The sequence below is a fragment of the Triturus cristatus genome, chromosome 4_2 (assembly GCF_964204655.1).
Source record: "Triturus cristatus chromosome 4_2, aTriCri1.1, whole genome shotgun sequence".
Taxonomy (NCBI): Eukaryota; Metazoa; Chordata; class Amphibia; order Caudata; family Salamandridae; genus Triturus; species Triturus cristatus.
Genome location: NC_140586.1, coordinates 937,501,458 through 937,526,628, shown reverse-complemented (window position 1 = coordinate 937,526,628; position 25,171 = coordinate 937,501,458). Strand labels below are relative to the sequence as shown.

The window sequence follows — 25,171 nt, the reverse complement described above, 5'->3', positions numbered from 1 at the left end:
ACACTCTGCAAAGGCAACCCTACCCTCTTCACACGCACACACATCCAACCTACATACACGAAACCTCCTGCTGAGGCACTTTAAGAACGCACAGACATGTATGATCGACTGTTTCACAGGCCCCTTACCTGACAGGTGCAACAATGTGTGTACACACACACACACACACACACACACAACACACACACACACGTGCAGCAGAAACACAATCTCTTCTACAGACAATGCCATAAGCCAACATACTCCACAACAAACTATTGGAGTGACTGAAGCTTTGGTCTAGGCTGAGAGATGGAAACAGAGGGAAAACCGCCCTCACGTTACTTTGCAATGCTTGCATGTTTCCATTACTTTCATGTTTTATATCACAAAACCTTGATTTACAAACCTGTGCTGAATATACCCAGCTAGCAGCCCATCTGGACAAGGAGGAGGGGTCCTGATCCAGTCACGTATTATGATCAGTGAGGATAATTAAGTGGAGACAAACAGGTTCGACATTGAAATCCTCTGGATTTGAGTCTCTGCGACCTCCCCTTGAAGCTTTGACTAACAGTGTCACATCGGGCCCCTCACACCTCCCCGATGAGGAAGACTCTAGATATACATAAAGCATTCTCTCTTCATAAATAAAAAATCACAGAAGAGCAGACAGAATATGAGTGAAAGAATCAATCAAGATTTATCTCAAATTCACGAATATTCCACAAAATTGATGCATCAATAGCGCAGAAAACAAGTCAATAACTAAAATGAATTTTTACATTAACTAATCAGTTCACTAACACTGGTAGGAAACAAGGAATTGGTGCATCAAAAGTATAAGATACATCCTACATTTAAAAATGATTACACGTTTGATTACACATTGAAAGTTGCACAGACTGACAAAAAAGATTTCATAGTTAATCACACCGCTAGTTAAATCAAACCTGCGGAAACATGTTACCAGAAGCATCCTCCAACCTACGGATGAAAGGAATTCTTAAGATACGGAAGTCACTTTTTGAGCTAAAACTCTCTAGTTGCAGTTTGTTTCATACGTTTGGCTAATTACTACAGAATGTCTGGATCATTTGAGGTTAGGAGGAAACTTTACCCAGAGATTCTCACATTAGCTTTCTTTAAAAAAAAATCTTTTCATTTAAAGGGCCCTAATACATTGAAAATGTTGCTCAGCTCATAACTCTTGGCAAATTGCCGCTCAGTTATCCTTTTATCTATCACCTCAGTGTTAGCAACTAGGAGTCACAGAAATTGATGACCTCCTTATTCTGTGCATTTCAGTGAAAGCTAGGGACAGCTGTCTTGTTGACCAATCAAACTACCTTTTAAATAAGTTGGAGCATCCCCAGTGCCCTCCGCCTAGGTTGAGAAGTTGGTTCTCAGTGAACACCCACCACGTCATACAGGACAGGAAGGCATTATTGATCCTGCACTCATCTGAAGTCAAGTCATGTGATCGGCCTGGCTATCACACAGCTGCAGCTCTGTGACCTTCATAATTGATCCTGCACTCTTCTGAAGTGTGCTCGGCCTGGCTATCACACAGCTGCAGCTCTGTGACCTTCACTATTCATCCTGCATTCTTCTGAAGTGAAGCCTTGTGCTCGGCCTGGCTATCACACAGCTGCAGCTCTGTCACCTTCATTATTGATCCTGCACTCTTCTGAAGTGAAGTACGCAGCCTTGCTATCGCACAGCTGCAGCTCTGCGACCTTCATTATTGATCCTGCACTCTTCTGGAGTGAAGTACTCGGCCTGGCTATCACACAGCTGCAGCTCTGCGACCTTCATTATTGATCCTGCACTCTTCTGAATTGAAGAACTTGGCCTGGATCATCATTTGTTCCACATCAGAGCTAAATGTCATGCACTGCAAGGGTTAACCCAGAGAGCTGCAGCTCACATTTTCCTACTTTCTCTTCTACTGTTTTTCTAAACTGTTCTCTGGCCGCTGTCACAGAACCATTAATGATGCATAAACTGACCAAAACCACAGCCAGCTCTGAAGAATCTTCATTTTGTGCGTGTTAAATTGTTTTAAGTGTGTTGGGTTTATATGTTTTATTACTAATCTCTAAAATTAGCTTAAAGTACCATGTTTAGTCCAAGCATTGTTCATGGTGTTGATTTTAAAGGTAGCATGGTCAGGTGTGCGTGGATTTCTCTCGTTATAACTCTCTCACAGAATAAAAACCAACAATGTTTCTTCACTTTTAGTCCACTTTGTGCTAGTCTTCCAATGGGTTCCCTGATATTTCATGTTTTTCCTAGATGTAGGGAAATAAAAAAAAAGCAGAGAATAGACAATTTTATATTTTTTCAAATATATATGTTTTTCTCTTTTCCTACTAGTTCAGTCTTCTGTCCTCTGCTTTTTATCAGCTGGTATTTGAATGTCCCGCATTATTATAATTTTATAATATTCTATAATTCCTTCATCTCACAATAACTCATTTTTTTCTTCAGTGTACGCCCACAGGTCAGTATTATTGTTGATGCACTAAAATTATTACCAAATTCACTGCAGCTCTATGTTTATTTCTATGGGTGTTCAGTGATGGTGGTGTGCTCGCTGATGTCTTTGTAAGTTTGAAGATTAACTGAAGCTCTTCACACATTCACAGCACTAGAATGGCTTTCCCCCTGTGTGTTGGCTGATGTCTATGTAGGTCTGATAAGCGACAAAATCTCATCACACAATCACTGCACCGGAATGGTTTTGACCCCATGTGTGTTCGCTGATGGTGTTTTAGGCCTGATAAATATATATATAGATCTTCCCACATTCATTGCACTTGAATGGTTTTTCCCCTGTGTCTGTTCTCTGATGCTCATTTAGGTGTGAAAATTGACTATAGCTCTTCAGACATTCACTGGAATTATATGGTTTTTCCCCAGTGTGTGTTCGCTGATGCTTTTCTAGGCTTGATAATTGGCTAAACCTCTTCGCGCATTCACTGCAATGATATGGTTTTTCTCCAGTGTGCGTTCTCTGATGGAGTTTTAGGTATGATAAATATATAAAGCTCTTCCCACATTCGCTGCACTTGAATGGTTTTCCCCGGTGTGTGTTCGTTGATGATACATTAATGAAGAAGAGTCACTAAAACTACTTCCACATTCACTGCACTTGAATGTTTTTTCCCCCAGTGTGTGTTTTTTGATGCTGTTTTAGGTATGATGATTGACAAAAGCTCTTCACACATTCACTGCACTTGTATGGTTTTTCCCCTGTGTGATTTCTCTGATGGTATTTTAAGTCTATGAATCGACTAAACCTCTTCACACATTCACTGCACTTAAATGGTTTTTCCCCCGTGTGTGTTCTCTGATGATGCCTTAATGTTGACGAATTCCTAAAACTACTTCCACATTCACTGCAATGATATGGTTTTTCCCCTGTGTGTGTTCGTTGATGAACTTTTAATCTTGATGAGTCACTAAAACTTCTTCCACATTCACTGCAATGATATGGTTTTTCCCCTGTGTGTGCTCTCTGATGCTTTTTTAGGTGTGATAATGTACAAAAGCTCTTCAGACATTCACTGCAATTATATGGTTTTTCCCCTGTGTGTGTTCTCTGGTGCTTTTTTCGGTGTGATAATTGACTAAAGCTCTTCAGACATTCACTGCAATTATATGGTTTTTCCCCTGTGTGTGTTCTCTGATGCCGTTTTAGGTGTGCAGATTGACTAAAGCTCTTCACACATTCACTGCACTTGAATGACTTTTCCCCTGTGTGTGTTCGCTGATGACTTCTGAGTTTAGATGATTCGGTAAAACTACTTCCACATTCACTGAAAGCGTATGTTTTTTCTTTCTTGGTTAGTGTCTCGGAGTCAGGTATGTATTTTTCTACATCTCTTGACTGTGCTTCCTGAAGGGTCAACATGACAGACAAAGCACTTGTGTTATTCTCATACTCCCTGTATTAGTGTGGTATTTTGCACATCTGCGTTCCCACTAAACACTAAAGTGCAAAGGTCACCAAATACTCGCCACACTCATAACATGTGTAAGGCTTCTTTGTGGGCGATAGTGTCTTTAGACTGGAAAATGGTTCTGCGAGCTTGCGAGTAAAGATCCATCGTCCTTCTGGTTGGTGCACACTGGGACAGTACTCTGTGTTTTATATAGCAGAACCCCCATTTCTTTGAACTTTCAGTTAACTGCGCTTTTCGCTGGTTGCTTTGCAATGGCCTGAAAGAGTTTACCATACACCTCTAGCACTGAATGGTGGTCTGATATCACTTTAGGAAGCAGAGCACTGCAGTAACCAACTCATGATCAGAGCTGGTACTGGACATGTTTACACAAGAAGTGGTTGATTAGTGTTGTCTTAATTATCTAGAGGTCATTTCTTCATCTTCAGGCACGGAGGTGCACAGCTGAGACTCGTAGAACCACCGAATTGCCCTTGACGGTACTTCCAAGATCTGTCAGTTTATGTTCAGGTTCGGTTGTCTCCGACGGCAGTTATGTTTTACTGATGACTGGAACTCAATGTTTCTGACTTTGCTTTTGCAGATTTACAGTATTATCTTCAATATTCTTCAACATTTTGCACAGTCAAGGATTGTTTTCTGTCGGATGTAAAGAGATTTAAATTACTTAAATGGAAAATACCGGAATGCACATACACAATTTTTAACTGATTGTAAAAGCATCTTGTTTATTACTATTGTTGAAACTTTTGAAGGCATATTGAACCATACAGAGATATTTTCATAAAAGTTCCTTTGAACATGCCACCTCTTATTTATTTCAGCAAAGGTGTGCATGGAGTAACTTAGCAAAAAAAGGGCGCTCGCATAGCACACATATACTAGTTATGCTTTAGGTAGATGCATATGGTCAAGGTTTTGTTAAAACAAGAACAACTCTTGGAGTAAGCGATGGATCAGATTTTCCAATTGCATCCTAGGCCACTGTTCATCCCATCCCCTTATCCCTCTACTCCGGATTCTATCTTCCTAATTGCATAATCTAGTTTGACCTAATGTATTTCAACAGCTGGGTCCTCTCTTCAGGATTAGCTGATTTCCACCTAGGTATCGCATGCATATAACGCTGGGAAGCCCAAAACAGAAAGAGTACCTTCTTCTCTCTGGACATCTTCTGTCATGATGCTGCTGTTTAATGGGCTGCCTTTGTAGAACGGAGTCATGGAACTTTCCTCCAACCACCCCATGATTTGCTCCATCCCTTCCTTCCATCATCTGACCATACCCCCTTCTCCTCAACTCCCCTCAGCTTCCCCCCACGTGAGCATGTAGTACTCTGCTCCCTCCCCTCTTTCCACTCTGGAAATTTGGTGCCCTTAGCTATGGATTCCCTTTTTCAAAGATCACTAGACTCCAAACTGGTTCCAGCCGGCTGTAATTCCTACACTATCATATACCCCCCTAAACTATCTAATAGCGTTTTTAAGAACTTCAAACACAGGCTTTTCAAATTCCAACCAGAAACCCTTATTTCCACCCCCTGTGTCTGCACGAATAAAGGAGCTACCATAAGTGACCTTATCTTTTACACCAAAAGACCGCACAATGAAGGAAAGCTCTATGCTCTCAGCTCCGGATCACTACATCCACTAAAGAACCCCATGGTCTCAGACTCTCGGTAACTACCTCTATCGTTTGCCGAGCAGAAGCAACCATCCCCCTTTATAATAATGAGATTATCCTCAGCCAAGCATTTGAACGCAACCTAGAATTACTTGATGACATTTTCCTCACTCATCAAACTCTCTATGATGAAGAAAGTTCTGTATCGTCCCCTCTCCCCACTACTTGTATTGCTCCCCCCCTTTCTCCTCCTCCCCATCCACCTTCATCAGATTACCGAACAGCATTCATTTACCATTACCCTTGCCACTTGATTCAACCAACAATTGTCGTCATAATAGTCTGAGCCCTCTCCACACCCCTAGAGCAGCGACCACTGAAATACACAGACTAGATACAAACACCATCACCTCATCTCTGCACCTGACCTCTGAACATTCCCCCGCTGTCACCACTGATACGTCTGTGACACCCCCTTTGGACCAAACCATGACACTTGCTATCTGGGAAGCCCCTAACTTGACAAAAAACATGGCTCTGATCTCCTCATCAACCAGTTTATGAGTCCCACACCCCCACTCCTCAATCATGACTCCAGCTCTATTCCCCCTCCCCTGGTTCTCCAAACACAGCTTCTCACCAACATCATAGACCAGAGCACCCTCTCTCCTGGCCCCCTGACCCACATCACGACCACCTGTTTCCACATTACTATTTACTCCAAATTCACTGAGATCTCTCAGGACCGTCATCAATTTAAGGCTAAGGTTCAAAGCCTAATATCCCTCACCTCCGAGCTCGTTAATTGTTGGTGTCCCATGAGGCCAATGGGAAAGAATAGACACTCCCTTTAGCAATCCAATAACAATCATGTTAGACAGATGTCACCCCGCACATCCAATGGGATCTCAGCAATCGCAACGTCTCCTCATTTGACCTGGAAGACAATTCCCTACCCCAACGCCTCCACCCGACACATCAGGATGAAAGATACTCAATCGGACAACAATATTTACTCCCTCCTCCTTCAGTCGAATCCACATAGAGATCCTAGGCCCAATCCCAGAGCAGTTAACAATTCCAACATCAAGCAAATTCCCATCACTCAGTCTGCCTCCGCTGTCGCCATACCCCACCTGAAATGTACGCTACTCAATTGCAGATCGGCATCTAAACACGCGGTGGATATTGCTGACCTTATCCTAACTCATGATCTTTACCTGATAGTCCTGACTGAAACTTGGCTAAATGACTCCTCCACACCAACGCTCGACATTCTAGTACCGCCCAGCTATGACATCATCAGATTAGATAGACCAAACAGACCTGGTGGAGGTATCCCCTGTACTCACTACAATAATCTCTCTGTGAAGCAAGCAAAAAACGTTACTCTCATCTCGTGTGAATATCTAGGCATTGATATCCTGAGTAAAGATAGACCTTTATACAAATTGCATGTGTTTTACCACCCTCCAGGAGATTACCTCCCATCCAATGAACAAATTATGGAAATCATCACAACCAACTCTGGTGTATACTGCGCCCAAATCTTCCTGAGTGACTTTAACCTCTACTAGAATGACCCTAATGACATATCAGTGATTAGCCTAAAAACCTTCCTAGCTGACCTAAACTTGATCCAAATATGCGAAAGTCCTACCCACAACCTGGGAGCGACCTTGGATCTAATTATCTCAAAAGCTAATTCCATTCAACTTGAAGCTATCATTCCATGTGATTGGACAGACCACCACTGCATCACTTTGCTCATCACTGAATCGCTGTCCTCAAAAAAGGTTCAAATAAAAAAAAAAACAGACACTGGAAAAGGAACCCTCGAAACATAAACCTGAATGAACTGACATCTATCAGCAATTACATCCTACACCCTCCATAGGACATGTCAGATGTCCAGGACCTTACTGTTCATGACACTAATTCAAAGACAAACATTCTAGACTCTATGGCACCCCTCAAACTAAAAAGAGTATCCGCCAAAGACTCCAAGCCTTGGTACAATGCTAGTCTAAACGCTGAAAGATGCAATCTAAGATTGGCTGAATGGTCATGGAGATTCTCCTCCTCGCTCGAACACCTCCAGCACCTGAGATCTGTAAGAATCATTTACAACAAACACACATACATAGCTCAAAAGCAAATGTCTTTAGGAAACAGCTAAACAATGCCAGGAACTGACCTAAAAACTGTTTGAACTCGTGAAATTGCAATCCAACAGGAAACTCAACCTGCTTTCTGGGTCTAATCTGCAGCCTAACCGCTAAGAATTTGCCGCCTTCTTCCTGGAAAAGACAAAAAAAAAACTGAAAGTGACTTAATGACTGGATTGGATCTCCTCCCGACGCCTTCACACGTCAGACCCCACCCGCCTATTTGGCCTGAGCGTCCAGCACACACCCCCAAAAATATTGCAGCATGGTGTTCATTCAAATCCTTTGATGAAATGACCATACTACAAATCCTATCCACATTTAAACCTTCAAAGCACTTCAGCGATCCGCTTCCTTCAAATCTCTTCATTGAGATTAAAACCTCTCTTCTTCCACTCTGAACCAAAATAGTAAATGATTCATTAATTCAAGGCACTATACCAGACTGCGTCAAGTCTGGACAGATAGCCCCCATTCTTAAAAAAAACCATGGCGGAACACACTGATCTAAATAACTTCCGCCCTATCTCTAGCATCCTGACTCTTTCAAAGCTCCTCTATAAATGTGCCCATACCCAGCTATGCAATCGCATAGAGCAATTCCAACTCTTAAACCAATTCCAATCCGTATTCCTTCAGGGAAGCAGCACTGAATCAGCCCTGACTCACATCGTTGATGACGTGTTACAAATGCTTGATAAAAATGAATCCTGCCTTTTCAGCGTCCTTGACCTCTCATCAGCATTTGATACGGTCAAACATGACAGCCTCCTTGACTTACTAGAAAGCAGGATGGGGCTTACTTTCAAATGGGGATCTTAAGGAAAATCAAACCCTTCCTACCCTCGATGACTTCAAGTCAGTTGCTCAAGCCCTAGTGATTTCCAGGCTGGACTATGGAAATGTAACCCTTTGCGGCCTTCCTAGAACAAAGTTGCCCCCCCATAGGGCCCCCCTTAATTCAGCTGCAAGGCTTATTACTGGATCTGAATGCAATAATCACATTAAACCTGATTTGAAATCACTTAACTGGCTCCCTTACGAGGCACAAATTGATTATTAAATTGCCAGCATGACACACAAAGCCATACACTCCAACACTCGAGGTACTTTGCACAAAAACTGGAGGTGCCTGGTGACTCTAGAACCTCATTCTTTCCACAAGATGGAGAAAGCACCAGAACAGTGCACGATGCACATAACACAAAGATAAAGTGTGTTCTGCGACTCTCACACATGCCCGGCAAGTACACAGCCCATACACAGCTATTACAAAGGCCCACATGCTTAGCACTGCTTTTCAAATACACAGAAAATGCCATAGTCACAGCTCAACAATGTAAAATAAAATGTATTATCGGTGTGAAACACACCAGCAAATGATCCAAAGCGTGCTGCTGGCCACAAGGGTCTTTACTGTCTCAGCTGCTCTTTCCTACAGCAGCACAGCTTAATGCCACCAAAGTGTTCTTCGTTTGAAAAAGGTGCTATGCATGTGGTATTTGTACAGCCAAACCTAACCAAAAAGCAACAGAGCTCCCTATCGGGGTAAAGGGAGGGACAGAGTCAACAAGTGATAGGTGAGGCAGCTGGATAGTGGATTGTTACTGCATTGTGCCCGAAGAGTCTGAAACTAGCAGCATGTGTGCTTATGCATCTTGTTTTTAATGAGCATCATCAGAGAAGAGGACTTGCTGCATGCATGGGAGGATTAACTATGAGATCTAGTGTGTCGTGACGGTGCACCAGGTTCAGTTTTCTGTAGTCATGCATTCCAATGGGCTCTGGGAAGTGCAGTCTTTTTATAACTGTGTTTAACGTGGATGCTGATAAAGCTAGAGATGAAATGCATAATACTCGAGACTTTCTGACTCTTTACACTTAGAAAAATCTAAATTCTGAGCATGCATAAAACACATAGGGCCTCATGTAGGTAGCCAAATACCGGTCGGTAACGGCCGATATTCGGTAAATATGCCGTTACCGACCGGTATTCAGACAAGTGAGATGTAGGAGTCCAAAAACCACTTTTCGGTAAATATGAGGCGGTAAATACCGATTCATATTTACCGAATTCCAAAATACCGATTCAGATTTACCGAATACATAATTAACGAATCGGTAAATATGAAGTGGTAAATATGAAGTGGTAAAAATTAAAATGACATGTAGGAGCACTCGGTAATTAAGAAATCCAAGAAAATCGGTAAATAAGAGTCGGTAATTAACACGGATTGAAAGCAGGTGGTAACCATCAACAGTGCAGATAAGCAATCCCAAAATGCAACAGCGTGGACAACATGGCCGCTATGTACGTCATTGCAAGGCGCCTACGTCTACAGGCAGCAGGACTGAGGGTTTGGCGACGGGAGGAACGCATCTACAGACAGCGCATCACACTATTCCAGCTGACTGATGCAGAGATACATGAGAGGTACAGGCTACACCCCGAAACCATCATGGACTTAATCAGGGACCTTCACCCACTCCTGGACCAGCCAATAAGAAGGGCGCACGCCATACCCCCACATGTGCAGGTGCTCTGCAGCCTACATCTGCTGGCATTCGGCAGTTATCAGGTGGTGATAGCTGCGGTGGGTGGGGTATCCCAGAGTTGCCTGTCACGTTTCTTCAGGAAGTTCCTGGATGCCATGATGCAGAGAATGCACCACTACATAAGCTTCCCAAACACACAGGCTGCACTGCAGAAAACAAAAACAGACTTTTATCACATGGCACAGTTCCCCCATGTCATCGGCTGTATTGATGGTACACACATCCCAATCTGTCCACCAGCTGACACAGAGCACATCTACAGGAACAGGAAGTCCACCCACTCCATCAATGTGCAGGTGATCTGTGATGCAGGGAACATCATCACAGATATTGTTGCAAAGTTTCCTGGGAGCACCCACGACTCTTACATCTTCCAGAATAGTGGGATCTACACACGACTGAGTGCCGGAGAATTCGGAGAGGGATACCTGCTAGGTAAGTAACAGTGACGCCCCTTGAAACCTGCAAATCATAGTGTATAGAGGCATGTCACTGATGGTTCCCTTTTACTCATCTAGGCGACAGTGCATATGCATGCCGGTCATTCATCCTCACTCCCTACCTACACCCAGCAACCCAGAGTAAGAGACGATACAACGTGGCACACAAAACAACACGCAATGTGGTGGAGCGCACGTTTGGACTACTGAGGAGCAGGTTCCGCTGCCTCCACAAGAGCGGAGGCGCACGCCAGTACAAACCCATCACCTGCTGCAAGATTATTGCCACTTGTGCAATGCTGCACAACCTTGCCACGAAAAAAGGTACAGATGTGGAACTAACATATTTTGAGGACAACGAGGATGAGTCAGGCCAGCCAGAGGGCAACGCAGCTAGAGTGCCAACTGCAATCGATGGGAGAGAGAGACGGGCAGAGATCACATGCAACTATTTCTGAGTAAGTGAGGGGACACAGCGAGTTGTGAGAAGTCATGACGTAGTTTTAATGTGGCACCACGCCATGAACACATGAACAAGCCAATCTGGCAATATCCCATCTATACAAGGAGTAAGTCCAGGGTTACGTCACCCAATGGGAAGTGGCTAAGCAGGGCTACATCAATGTTTGCGCATACGCGCTGCAGTGGTGGATTGCACGGCCTGTGCATCCTCACTAGAGCCAACCCCAAGCCGCCTGCTGCTCCTGCGTCCTTCTGGGACGGGGGTGTGATGCTGCTCCTGCTGCTGGTGTCGATGCTCTCCGCAGCATCCCCTGCAGCAGTTGTCGACGCCTGACTAGTCAATAGCACCCCTAGTGCACTTGTCACCTGCACCATCCCCCGAGACAGGTCGCTGCAGCACTGTGTTAGGCCCTCCTGCATCGTCACAGAGCGCCGGCACAGTAGAGAAGTGGCCGTTGCCAGACGGTTGAGTGCCCTGCTGGTAGTGTCCCTTCTCTGGCGTTCCCGGCGCCGTGCTTCGATGTCAGCATCTAATTTGCTGCACAACTGCTGGATTGACTGGGACATGTCCCGAATGCCCGCAGCCATGCCGCTAATGTTATTGTCCATATTGACCAATGTTGTTTTCATCACCCGCATGTGCCTCTGGACTGACATGACTGCCTTTGATTGCAGGCGCTGTTGTTTCAACATTTGGCCCTCGAGACCCAAGAAGACACCATGGCCGTCAATGGGTGCTGGTGGACTCTGGACACGCGACCTGCGGCGCCCTCTTGCTCCCGTCTGTGCTGCCTGTGAGGTGTGGGGCACAGTGGCATGGCTCCCTTCCTGGGGCCTGGTGCGGTCTTCTTGGCCCATGCTGTCGTCTGACGAGGTGTCTAAGGCTCGTAGCCTGGCTGCTGGACGCCTCCTCATTCTCACACCTGCAAGCGGAGATGTGGCCGGTGATTCGAACATGAGTGGCGATGCTGGCTCTGGTTGAGGTGATGCTGGCTCTCGGTGAGGTGATGCTGGCTCTGGGTGCGGCGAGGCTGCCTGTGTTGGTGGTGCGGCTGCCAGTGGGCCTGCTCCCTGGTCTGAACTTGTGCTGGCTAGAGGTGATATTTGTGGCCGGTGTGCCGTCTCTCCTGCAGCATGCCCTGTCCTGCATGATGTCACATCTGTGGACATAAATACAACATAGGCTCAGTGTCCCCGAAGGGCTGCATTGCAAGCGTCACAATAAATCATTTCACATTCCAAAATGTCCTCTGCCTCCTTGTGCCTCATGTGCGTGACATGCCTTGTTGCCCTGTAACATTTACGTCATGGTTAGTGTTTCCCTGACTACATCTCCCGGAATGCATTGCCTGTCTGCACTGACACGTGTGGACTGCAGTGTGATTCTCGTTTCACAATGGGGGATGTGGGATAGGGGTAGGGGGGGCTACATTGCTGTGCTTTCGTCTTACCTTGGTGTGTGGCGGCTCTGGCAGAGCTGTCGGCGTCCCCAAGACCCACGACGCTCTCTTGCTCGATTGTGGCCGCCACCAGCTCCTCCAGTTCGGTGAGGGCAGGTGCCCGGTTGGTTCCACCTCCGGTCTGGCTGGCCTCCTTCTGGATGTCGCCCATCTTCCTCTTGGTTACAATCCTCAGGTCATACCAGCGCTTTTTGAGGACCTCAATGTCCCTGTGGGTCACTCCCACAGCATTGACCTGCGCCTGGATGGCCAGCCATATGTTGCGCTTTTCAGCCTCAGGCACTTGCAGGGATTGCCTTCCAAACAGCTTCTGGTGCTGCTTCACCACCTCCTCCACCAGCACCTGGAGTTCCTTGGGGCTAAATTTCAGCTTCCTCCTCCTTTCCCCTCCGTCTTTCTGTGTTCTCTGGCTGGACATGCTGTTCGTTTTCCCGCTCGCACAGGCAACGGCTCCCTGCCTCTCCTCTGCACTCCAAGCCTCTCCAGGGTCGGCTAATTATGTACACCTGCCTGGGTGTGGCCACTTCCTGGTTGGGTGGGCTGTCGTTGCACAGGATTAGCTGTTTCGTCAAGTCATGTGATTTTATTTACCGAATCCGTACATACCGAATCGGTATTTTCCGATTCGGTAAATACCACCTCGGTATTTTCCGAATCGGTACATACCACCTCGGTATTTTCCGATTCGGTAAATACCACCTCGGTATTTACCGATTCGGTGAATTCCGATTCGTGATTACCGAATGTTACCGAATCGGTAACTGTTACCGAATTTTTACCTACATATAACTTACCGATTCTAATTTACCGATTCGGTACGGCTCGGTATTTAAGAAACGGTAAAATTTATTTACCTACATGAGGCCCATAATGTGAAGTGCGCACTTGGATGAGAACAAACAGATGGCAGCCAAAGCAGATGGCAGAGAAGAGCAAAAGGGAAAGGAAGAGAAAGAAGCTCATTGGACGCGGCATGAGGCAGGGATGTCTCATTTCACCCATACTCTTCCTGATAGACTTAGAGCCCCTCACATTCACCCTATGCTGCTCAGAAGACATTTGGGGAACTGAAACCAAAGCCGACAACCTGGAAATTATGCTGTAAACAGACAACATACTCCTCGCTTTAGCCTCTCCAGGACGTTCGCTGCCAGCACTCATGTCCACCATATCAGACTTCACAGCGTTTTCCAGGTGCAAAATGAACTGGAACAAAAGTTGGGAAACAGAGACGTTACATTAATGCCGCAACAGGGCATAACATACAATTCCCCAGCAGCTTGCCTCCTATGCGGATTTCCTAAACCTAAAGCCAATATGATTTCCTCAGGATTTGCAGATATAGCCCTTGCTGGTGGCTGACTACCTGCCCCCAATCACTGTGTCCTGCTGCTGGACCAACCATGAGTGGAGAAGGGGCTGAAAACACGGTCAGCGGCCATTGAACAAACATTGAGGAGGAGGAGTGGTCATCCCACGGGGACTCCAGCTGTGGTGGCTGGGCACAGGGGGATCGAACTTGGCTCAATCCCCCACTGCTGCTGGCTCCCCTGAGAGAGGAGACGGGCTGAAAATACCTGTCAAGACCCCAGAGTGGAGCGTGAGGGTGGAAGTCACCCATTGACACTTCCGTTGGGGCCGCGAGAGGTGGATAAGCACCAATCTCAACTTTAGCCTCCTCTATACGCGTGGCGGCCTTCCCCTCACACCAATTCTGACCCACTGTGTGAGTCTAAGAGTGATGAGGACCAACCAGGCGATGACGCAGGATTTATGGGGTGGAAGTCTCACTCCTCCGTCTATACGTATCCTCACGAGCTATGGAGGCAGAGGGGCGTATTTCCTCCCTGGAAGATGTGGCAGACTCCACAACAAGAGCATAAAAGACTGAATGAGCGGACCCACTCCTCAAACACCGCATAAGCCGATCATCCAGAAATAATCTGCGGCTGGTGGGACTGCCAAAGGGCGCAGAGGACAACAAACCGGGTAGACTGCTTTAAAACATGAATTCCAGACAGAGAGCTATCCCCATGCTTTAAAATAGAGAGGGCTCACAGGATGCAGGCCCCAAGACTGCCTCTGTCATCCTCTGGAGGAAAGTACCCTTTTTGGATGGTCACCCTACACATTTTGCTCCAAATGCTGTTGGTTATGACTCTGAAAGTGCACTGGAGCAGGCTGAAATTGCTATATGTGATGCATCTCCAATTGACAAAGGCTTTAACCCCCTTATAAGTCCCTAGTACATGGTATCAATGGTACCCAGGGTATGGGTGTTAAAGGGGTCACCAGGGCCTGAAGCACTATTTGTGCCACCCTGAGTAGCCCAAGTAAACTACTAACAAGAGGCCTGCCATTACAGACTGCAGAAGAGTGTAAACTGCTTGATCCCAACTCTGCCTTCACCATGTGTGGCAAAGTCAAACACGATTTTTAATATATGTCAGTCACCCCTAAAGAAGGTCTCCTGAGGCAGACAAATGGCTTGGCTTGCTTTGGCCCGAGGATCCAAGTATACTCCGAGCTGAGCAAAAGCTCATTCACTGGCTCGCCCACTTCTATAAAATATTGGAAATCAAGGGCACAAAGACATAGTAAGGATATTATTTGACTATCTACAAAAAAATTGATGAAGCAGGAGTACCAACACCACGGAGCAAAACTCCTTTATTCAAGATTCATAACTTTCTCACTACACTATATTTTAGAGAGTATTATGAGACTGGTATTTCTCTCCCCAAGGGTCAAATGAAACTATCATTGTTTTACAGCGCAGTTTTATCGTCACATTCCTACTACCAGTCTTTAGTTTGATTTAAGTTTCCATCTGAGTGTGCTTGTGCTTTCTGTAAAACAGTCAAACGTTGGTCTAGGTCAAAAAGATTTGCATCTGCCACTTTTTTAGAGTGGTAAGATGATAATCTTTCCCCAGAGCGGTTTCTTTTTAATTAGTTTCCCTCTTGAATCCCTCAATCCAGTCATTCTCCAGTGCAGTGAATCTGCATTGTAGGGTTGCACACAGAAGGAATAGCCAGACACTATTAGTGTAGGAACTCCTGGCTCAGTCTTCTGAAGTGCAAGCAATAAAGCAGGCATCTCTGCAGTCTGTGTAGTGATGTTACCTAAAGTCGAGTGTAGGTGTGTTGCGAGTCAATTTTCCTGTCCTTAATTATTCCCTGCACCTCCGCACAGTCGGCTAATTTAAGTCTGACTGAGACTGTGAACTTACATTTGGCTCTCCAGAAAGCTAAGACTGAGGAAGGCGAGAAGGCCAGGTAGCTAAAGAGGAAGAGGTGAGATTGGCTTGCCAGGAACAAGAGGAAAGAAGGAAGGGAGCAGGAGAAACAGGAGGAATGGACTCAAGTAAAAATAAAAAGGGATAAGGGGGAGAGAAAAGGGAAAAGGAAAGACAAGGAAAAGACAGACTATCGGAGAGTAAAATTATAGCCTTAAAGAAGACAGCAGCAGAGAGAGCTACTTCTGGGAAAGTCAATCCCAAATCCAACTTACCAGAAGTATGTGCAAAGGTTCCTATAGAGCTTAAGCACATGTATGGGGGGGGACAATATATGCTGGAACGGTTTCAGGGCTCGAAAAATCATAAAAATGTTACTTGACCTGTAGGTCTAGTAACTATAATAATCTACTCGACCTAACTGTAATGTACTTTAACTCGTGAACTGGACTCAAATTGTGTGATCCTAGGCAAATATTTTGTCTTATGGAGCCGCCTTTTGTTTCTTATTATCACATAAGAGAGCACCTTCAAATATTCAATATGCATGTTCACTATTTCTTCTGTACAAAAAAACTCTTTGTTTACTAGACTTAATGTTTGCTCCCTGTGTAACAAGAATGTAGCCCATATATAGGGTACACATGATCCCTGGCTTGCCTCTTAGTTCACTAATAGCATTGCCATCTGGGCAGGAGCAGGAATATTTCCCAGTTCATGTTTATAAACTCACTTTTCATAAATATATTACCAAAGCATGATGTGGTAGTGCACTGTCATTTACAGATAGCATACTTTCCAATGACATGGCCACAAAACTTTCCCACCAACATGCAGTTTTACTGATAAAACGATATACGGCATAAACAATGTTTGGAAATTGGGTTTTAGCAAATATATTTAACATTTGCGCATTACCAAGTAAAGTGTTCTAATTTGTTTTGATCTTCTAAAAATATTTTTGCACCACTGAATTGCAAAAATGGGTCTTCATAATTATTTAAATATATTTGAAATGTTTGAACTGTTCCCTTAGCTATTTCAGTGTTGTGTTAGAAAAAAGCCTGACATCTTACAGCCTTTCATTTAACACGCTTTGCACAGTACAGTTCACTTTACAAAACCCTCTAACTTAAGCCACAGAAAGAAAAATAAATATAATAAGATAACCTGGCTTTTGACCTCTGTCTCTGAAAGCCAGAAAATGTGACAAGATAACATGGGGCATTTTTTTTTTTTTATTTAAAAAGAAACCTTTATTACACATTAAAGAGATACAAACAAGGGCCTACAACCACAAGGGCCGGCCGCTAGAAAGCTCGGGAGCCAGCAAGGCAACTCCATACATTCAAATGAGGCAGAAGCAAAAGCTCCCGAAAGTTCGAAAGCACATATAACAGGCCGTGGCCATAATCCAAGGGCAATCAAAAAGGACGGTTTCATATTTTCTAAAAAAAGGAAAAAAACCAACAATAACACACAAACAAGGCAATGAGAGTCCGAAATAGCAGCGTGCGCTCCCCAGGACGGGGGAAGATCCACATTATCTGAAATAACTCCTGACAGGAGGTGGTAGTGGGGGGCGGCGGAGAAGAGGACAAAGCATGCACAATCACGTAGAATGTGCGGCTAGGGGGACAAAGCGACGTCAACCTCTCGCGGCAGAGGCGGAGCGCAGATATTCCCACGATAGGAATTCCATGGACCCCACACCTTAGTCCACCTCCCAAGCTTGCCTCTTGCCACATACACCGTCTTCTCCCTGAACATACACCAATCCATATTCTCCTTCCATACCGAAATCGTAGGCGGCCTCGAGGAACCCCACAACTGTGCGATATTGCGCTTAGCCACCATGTACCCCAAAGTCACCCACTGCGTCTGCGCCGCATTATAGTCATTTGGTTCCCAGACATTCAGCAAACACCTCCTGGCCTCTGGTAACAAGGCGACATGCGTGACTTCCTCCATTACAGTATGTACCCCGTTCCAAAATCGTACGACCTCCGAACATTCCCATAGGATATGAAGAAAGGTACCCGACAAGCCACAGCCACGCTTACACAGTCCATCCCTCGAATAACCCATACGTATCAAACCAGGCCCTGTGACATACACTCTTTGGAGTATCTTCAGCTGCACAAATCTAAGGCGGGCCGGGATCGCCACCTCTTTCGGGGAGGCCACTGCCGACACCCAATCCTCATCGTCCAGTTCCAATCCGTCGGCCGTCCACGCCTCCCGCAGATGGGTCAGCAAGTCCGTACGATCATTAATAAGTTTTTTATAGATCAGGGAAATAGTGCTGTCGGGCACATAGCCGTCTAACACCCTATCCTCCAACGGGGAATATTCTGGGATAGCAGCAACATCCGGAAAAACCGAACACAGCGCATGGTGGACCTGTGCATATCGGAAGTACTCCCTATCATTTAATTTGTATTCAGTTTTGAGCATTTCAAACGTTTTAAAGGATCCTTTCGCCCAGAGGTCACCCACCTTACTTATACCAATCATATCCCATTTCTCAAAGCCTTTCGTTTTCCACAGACAACCCAAGCGCTGGGAGGCATACAACGGCGTCGCTCGAGTCAAGCGATCCCTCCACCCCATCGCAGCATTCGCCGCATGCCACACGCGTACCGCAACTTGCGTTGGTCCTGTCAACCGTGCATCCGGAGTCGCCGAATACAGTGCCCTATTGTAATCCCCGCCCGGAAGTAATAACTTATCCATCTCGAAGGCCGGATTCAAAGCAGGACCGTATATCCCGTGGTTCACCGCCGCCAATTGAGACGCCCAATAGTATCTTTTAATATCGGGGAGAGCAACACCCCCATCATACCAAGGGAGTGTCAACTTGGCGAGAGCGATCCTCGGTCGCCCGTCCCAAAACAGTTGGCGCTGAAGACCCTCCACCTCACGGAAGTAACGGGCCGGCACGACATCTAGCGTGTTTTGTAAAGCGTACAAAAAGCGAGGCAGCGACATCATTTTAAACAATGCCGCCCGTCCGAGCGGCGAGAGCGGAAGCCGTCGCCACCTCGCGACGTCGGCCTTCAATCGCTGGAGTGGAGGGAGAAGGTTTCGCTCATAGCGGACCGCGGGGTCCAGTGATATGAAGATTCCCAAATATTTGAACCCCAATGTAGCAATCTGAATAGGGCACCCCCGCGGCAGGAGGGGGGCCTCGCCCGAGAGGACGTAAACACATGACTTGGCCCAGTTTATAACCAGGCCAGAATTACGACCGAAGGAATTCAATACGTCCACCAATACAATTAGCGACTGTCGAGGAGAGGTGAGATACAGAAGAATGTCATCCGCATAAAGGGAGACACGGTCCTCAAATTCCAGCGTCCATCTAATGCCCCACAACGACGGCTCCCAACGCAACCAGGCAGCGAGAGGTTCCAAAGAAAGTGCGAAGAGAAGGGGCGACAACGGACAACCCTGTCGTGTACCTCTCCCCAGCGCGAAGGGAGCCGACGCCCTACCATTCACCACAACCTGCGCCAATGGGTCAGCGTATAGCAATTTTACCCACCCAATGAATTCAGGGCCAAACCCGAATTTAGCTAACGCGGCCCAAATATACGGCCACTCTAAAGTATCGAATGCCATGGTAGCGTCCAAAGACGCCAAGATGGCCGGCTCACGCATAAACTCCGCCCTAGCAAGCACACCATGCAACCGCCTCAGGTTCAGGGCGGTATTACGATGAGGTATAAAACCGGACTGGTCCTGATGAATCAAGTCGCCCACGACCCGAACCAGTCGATTGGCCAATACCTTAGCCAGAATTTTGGGTTCCGCGTTCAACAACGAGACAGGCCTGTAGGAGGCACAGCAGTCTCGCGGCTTCCCCTCTTTATGTATCACAACTATGGTAGCGAGACGTTGGTCAAGGGGGAGGGAGCCCGCCGCCCGTGCAGCGAGGAACATGTCACGGAGATATGGTGCTATCTTATCTGGACGCAACTTATTTAGTTCAATGGGGAGACCATTGGGACCCATGGCCTTACCAGAAGCGATCGAACGAATGGCCAGAGCAATCTCATCCGGCGACAACTTCGCCTCCATCAATATGCTATCAGCCTCCGAGAGGGATGGCAATGCAATATCTCTAAGTAACAGATGAGAGTCCTCCTCCGAGCACCCAGAGACCGGAGAGTATACCCCAGGGAAGTAATCCGCGAAGCAGTCAACAATTTGTACCGGGTCAGTCACACACACGCCATCCACTCTCTCCACAACCGGCACCACTCTACTCGCTCTCTCCTTCCTGTCCAACCAAGCAATCAACTTTCCGGCCTTATCTCCCACATCATACAGTCATCCTTGTTGCTCTCTACTCATCCTTTTAGCAGCGTCCGTGACCAGCGCTCTATAATCTGACTGTTTAAGGCTGAGAACATGCAATTTCTCATCCGTGACACCCCGCTCCAAATCTCCCTCCATCTCAGCTATGTCAGTTTCCAGGCGGACCACCTCTTCCCTCCCGCACCTCCTAGCATGGGAAATAAGAGACAAGGCATGCCCCCGGATCACCGTTTTATAACCTTCCCATAGGGAGACAGCAGACGACACTGACCCTACATTATCATTGAAGTAGTGATCAATGGACTTAACCAGTTCAGCGCGAACATTAGGGTTACGTAAATACCAGGGGTTAATTGGCGCTACTCTTCCCTCTGCCCCAGGAACAACCTCCATCTGCAACAATAGAGGGGAATGGTCAGAAATACCTCGGGCCAAATGACGCACCTCCCCGATCATTCCAGCCTGGAACGCTGGCATAAGTATATAATCAAGTCTCGAGAGACTCCCGTGGGCCCCCGAGTGGAAGGTATATTGTGCCTGCCCCAGGGGCATCAGTCTCCAGCAATCTATAAGTCCTAAAGTATCTAGAAAGCCACTCAGCCAGGCCTGGGCTCTAGGGAGATCCCTGGGGGGGTGACGGTCCTCTATACCGGATACAACAGCGTTAAAATCACCCCCTAACACCAGAACCCCCCCAGGGAGTCCCAGGACCAAACGCCCCAAATCCGCAAATGTAGCCGTCTGCAATCCCGGTGGCACATAAACAGCAACGAGCGAAACAGTTCTACCCTCCCATCTCCCCACCAATGCTGCATATCGCCCTCTATCATCGTGGAGCACCTCGTCCACCTCCAACGGGAGAGAGGCCCTGACCAAGATACCCACTCCCCTAGAGCCAGAAGTGAAACCAGAGTGAACAGCAAGGCGATAGCCCCGCCTATTCAGGGCATGGAAGGAGTTCCCAATCAGATGTGTCTCCTGCAGGAAAACAATGTCGGGCGAGATCCGTTTCAAAAACTGCAACACCACCCGCGCTTGATCCTATCCCCCAGTCCGTTCACATTCCACGAAAGTATTCTCAATCCCTTACCCCCCACCCCACTCCCGTGCATGATGCCCACATCCCGGAGAACACAACCAGGACAAATCAGCAGCTAACCTCACATTGCCTTGTGAAACAAACAAACATTCCCCAACTCCCCCCCTCCCCACCAACCTTCCCGTTACAACTCCCCCCACCCTGCACCCCTGCGTGAGCCCATGTAGCCCCCCCAACTTGCAGTGTGCCTGTCGCCCTAACATTAACTACGCTACAAAAGAAAACCCAGAGGAGGAAAGAGCCTCACTGAGCACCCCACAACCCCCGGGCATTGAAGGATAAGGCGCTGAATAGAAACACCAAACCAAAATATGGAAGTGCCATCACAATAGTCAGTCACCGGGAACCAAAAGTCTACTCCTGTTCAGCCGAGCCCACTTCGTTCCCTTCGGTCAGTCCCTCTCGACGTCGTCGCTGGGGCAGGGTATCAAGCCAATCTCCAACCTCCTCCGGCCGATCAAAGAAGTGCGTCCGATCCTCAAACTCAACCCGCAACCTGGCCGGAAAGAGCATCGCATATTTCAGGTCCATGTCTCTCAGTCGCCGTTTGACACCCATGAACTCCTGTCGCTGCTTTTGGACCAATTGTGTGAAGTCCGGGTAGAAACTTATATGAGTGTTCTCGAACTTCGTCGGCCCACTCACCCTCGAGGCCTGCAGTATAGCATCCCTGTCCCTGAAATGAAAAATTCTGGCGATGATGGGCCGTGGGGGAGCGCCCGGTTTGGGCTTACCACCCGGAACTCTATGGGCCCGCTCAACCGCAAAGAATTTACTCAAGCCTTTGGGTGCGAGATGGTTGATCACAAGGTCTTCCACAAAGAGGTCAGCTGCAGGGACCTCCGATTTCTCCGGCACCCCGATTATGCGCACATTATTCCGCCGAGCCCTACTTTCAAAATCCTCCAGTCGACGGACAGACAAAGCAGTGGACGTCCGCAGATTACGGACCTCGGCTTGCAGGTCAGACACGTCCGTTACCAGACTCGACATCGTCAGACCCAAGGATTTGACCTTTTCATTCGTTTGTGAAAGGTCCGCTCTGACTAGTTTAACATCGATCAAACTGTTTCATCTCCTCGATGGCACCCATGATGCAATGTTTTTTTTTTTATTTATTTTTTTTTAAACCGTTTATTGCAATCTCAAATAGTTACAAGTATGGGCCTACAACCGTCCGGCCGGCCGCTAGAGTGGCAGAAGCATATGACATACATACAGAAAAAGTCTCTTAGCGGTGCAAAAAGGTAAATCAGGAGATATCAATAGCGCGGGCCACATAACTCCAAGCCCACAATACGGTTTCCTTTTGTCAACACACAACAACACAAAAAAAAACCACACCCGCAAGGCAACCCGCAATCCAAAGTGACAGCACGCGCTCCTTAAGTGGGGGACCCCAACCAGCCGCCAAACTCTGAAGAGGGGAATGGGAACAGATCAGGGACTGGGGAGCCACGTGCCCACGGCTGGGGGGGGGGGGTCGGCTAGGGGGACGGAGCTGGTGAGGCAGCCGGTAGCAGTGGTGGCTCACAAATACCCCCGCGATAGGCGTTCCAGGGGCCCCAGATTTTCACCCACGCCCCAGGCTTACCCCTCGCCACATACACCACCTTTTCACGAAACATACACCAATCCATGTGTTCTTTCCAGGCCGACACCGCCGGGGGCCTCTGGGATCCCCACAATTGAGCAATGTCACGCTTAGCTATCATGCATCCCAGAGTCACCCACCGCGTCTGCGGAACCGAGTAGTCAGTTGGTTCCCACACATTCAGCAAGCATCTCCTCGCTTCAGGCAACAGCACGACACGCGTGACCACTCGCAGGACCTCATGCACACCACGCCAGAATCGCTCCACCTTTGGGCATTCCCACAGAATATGCAAGAAAGTTGCCAAAGCACCACAGCCACGCTTACACAATCCATCCTCAGCAAAGCCCATACGTAGAAGCCTTGGCCCCGTCACGTAAACCCGGTGGAGGATCTTAAGCTGGACGAAGCGAAGGCGAGCCGGGATGGCCACCTCCTTCGGAGAGGCCACCGCGGAAATCCAGTCCTCGTCGTCCAATTCCAGCCCATCAGCAACCCAGGCCTCGCGGAGGCCAGTCAGCAGGCCCGATCGGTCGTTAATCAGTTTTTTATATATAAGGGAGATCGTGCTGTCTGGGACATGGCCATCCAGCACTCTGTCCTCCAGGGGGGAAGACTCCGGAATGGATGCGACATCCGGGAAGACGGAGCCCAGCGCGTGGCGGACTTGCAAGTACCGAAAGTACTCACTGCCTTGCAACTGAAACTCCGTCTGCAGCGTCTCGAAAGTTTTGAATCCCCCCCTCGTCCAGAGATCTCCCACTGTGCTGATGCCGATCGTGTCCCACTTCTCGAAGCCCTTCGAGGTCCACAGGGAGCCCAACCTCTCAGACGCATATAGCGGTGACGCCCGGGTCAAACGGTCCTTCCACCCCATAGCTGCGTTAGCCGCGTGCCATACACGCACCATGACACGCGTCGGTCCCGTCAGACGGGGGTCGGGCGCGCCAGAGTAGAGCGCTCGATTGTAGTCGCCACCGGGCAGGAGCATCTTGTCCATTTCAAATGCCGGGTTCAAGGCGGGCCCGTAAAGGCCATGATTAATTGCAGCTAGCTGGGAGGCCCAGTAATACCGTTTAATATCCGGGAGGGCAACCCCCCCATCGTACCACGGGAGCGTCAATTTAGCCAAAGCAATACGCGGCCTCCCGTCCCAGAACAGGCGTCGCTGCAGGCTCTCCACCTCACGGAAGTAGCGCGCCGGGACCAAGTCCATAGTGTTCTGGAGAGCGTACAGAAAGCGCGGCAACGACATCATCTTAAACAAGGCCGCTCGGCCGAGCGGCGAAAGCGGCAGACGCCGCCAACGCACAACGTCCTCCTTCAAGCGCTGGAGGGGGGGTAGCAAATTCCGCTCGTAGCGGGCCTCCGGGTCCAGAGTAATATATATACCCAGGTACCGAAACCCCTGGGAGGCAATCTGGATCGGGCAGTCCCGTGGTAGGACCGGAGCCTCCCCGGAAAGCACATATACACAGGATTTCGCCCAGTTGATGACAAGGCCTGAGTTGCGACCGAATGAGCGCAAAACATCAACCAGGACGATCAGTGATTTACGCGGGGAGGCGAGATACAGAAGGATATCGTCTGCGTAGAGGGACACGCGGTCCTCATGCTCGGGGGTCCAGCGGAGACCACGGATGGAAGGGTGCCACCGCAGCCACTCCGCCAGGGGTTCCAGGGCCAGTGCAAACAGGAGAGGCGACAGGGAGCAACCCTGTCGCGTGCCCCGTCCCAGTGCGAATGGGGCCGAGACTCTTCCATTCACCACCACCTGCGCCAATGGGCCCGAGTACAACAACTTGACCCAGCTGATGAATCCCGGTCCGAAGCCAAACTTCGCCAGCATCGCCCAAATGTATGGCCATTCGAGCGTATCAAACGCCATGGTGGCGTCCAAGGACGCCAAGATGGCCGGTTCCCGCACAAACGGGACACGCGCGAGCACCCCGTGCAAGCGTCGCAGATTAAGGGCCGTGTTGCGATGGGGTATAAAGCCGGATTGGTCTTGGTGGACCAAATTGCCCACCACGCCGACCAGCCGGTTGGCTAGCACCTTGGCGAGGATTTTGGGCTCCGCGTTCAAGAGCGAGATAGGCCTATAGGATGTGACCCGCTCACGGGGTCTCCCCTCCTTGTGGATCACCACGATTGTGGCCAGACGCTGGTCCGGCGGAAGGGAACCCCGCGAGCGGGCCGCCAGGAACATCGCGTGCAGGTGGGGCGCCAGTACATCCGGTCGCAGCTTATACAGCTCG

At 48.1% G+C, this 25,171-nt stretch overlaps 1 protein-coding gene across 1 annotated transcript in view; it reads right to left on the bottom strand.

The window, feature by feature from the left end:
- Positions 1-657: 657 nt before the first annotated feature.
- LOC146838973 (uncharacterized) overlaps positions 658-25,171 on the bottom strand; it is a 63,705-nt gene continuing 39,191 nt past the window's right edge. Inside the window, exon 2 of the mRNA XM_085603025.1 lies at positions 658-4,589. Within this exon, the coding sequence (XP_085459151.1) occupies positions 3,128-3,898 (771 nt within the window). The 5' untranslated portion in view covers positions 3,899-4,589 and the 3' untranslated portion in view covers positions 658-3,127. The remainder of the gene's footprint in view (positions 4,590-25,171) is intronic.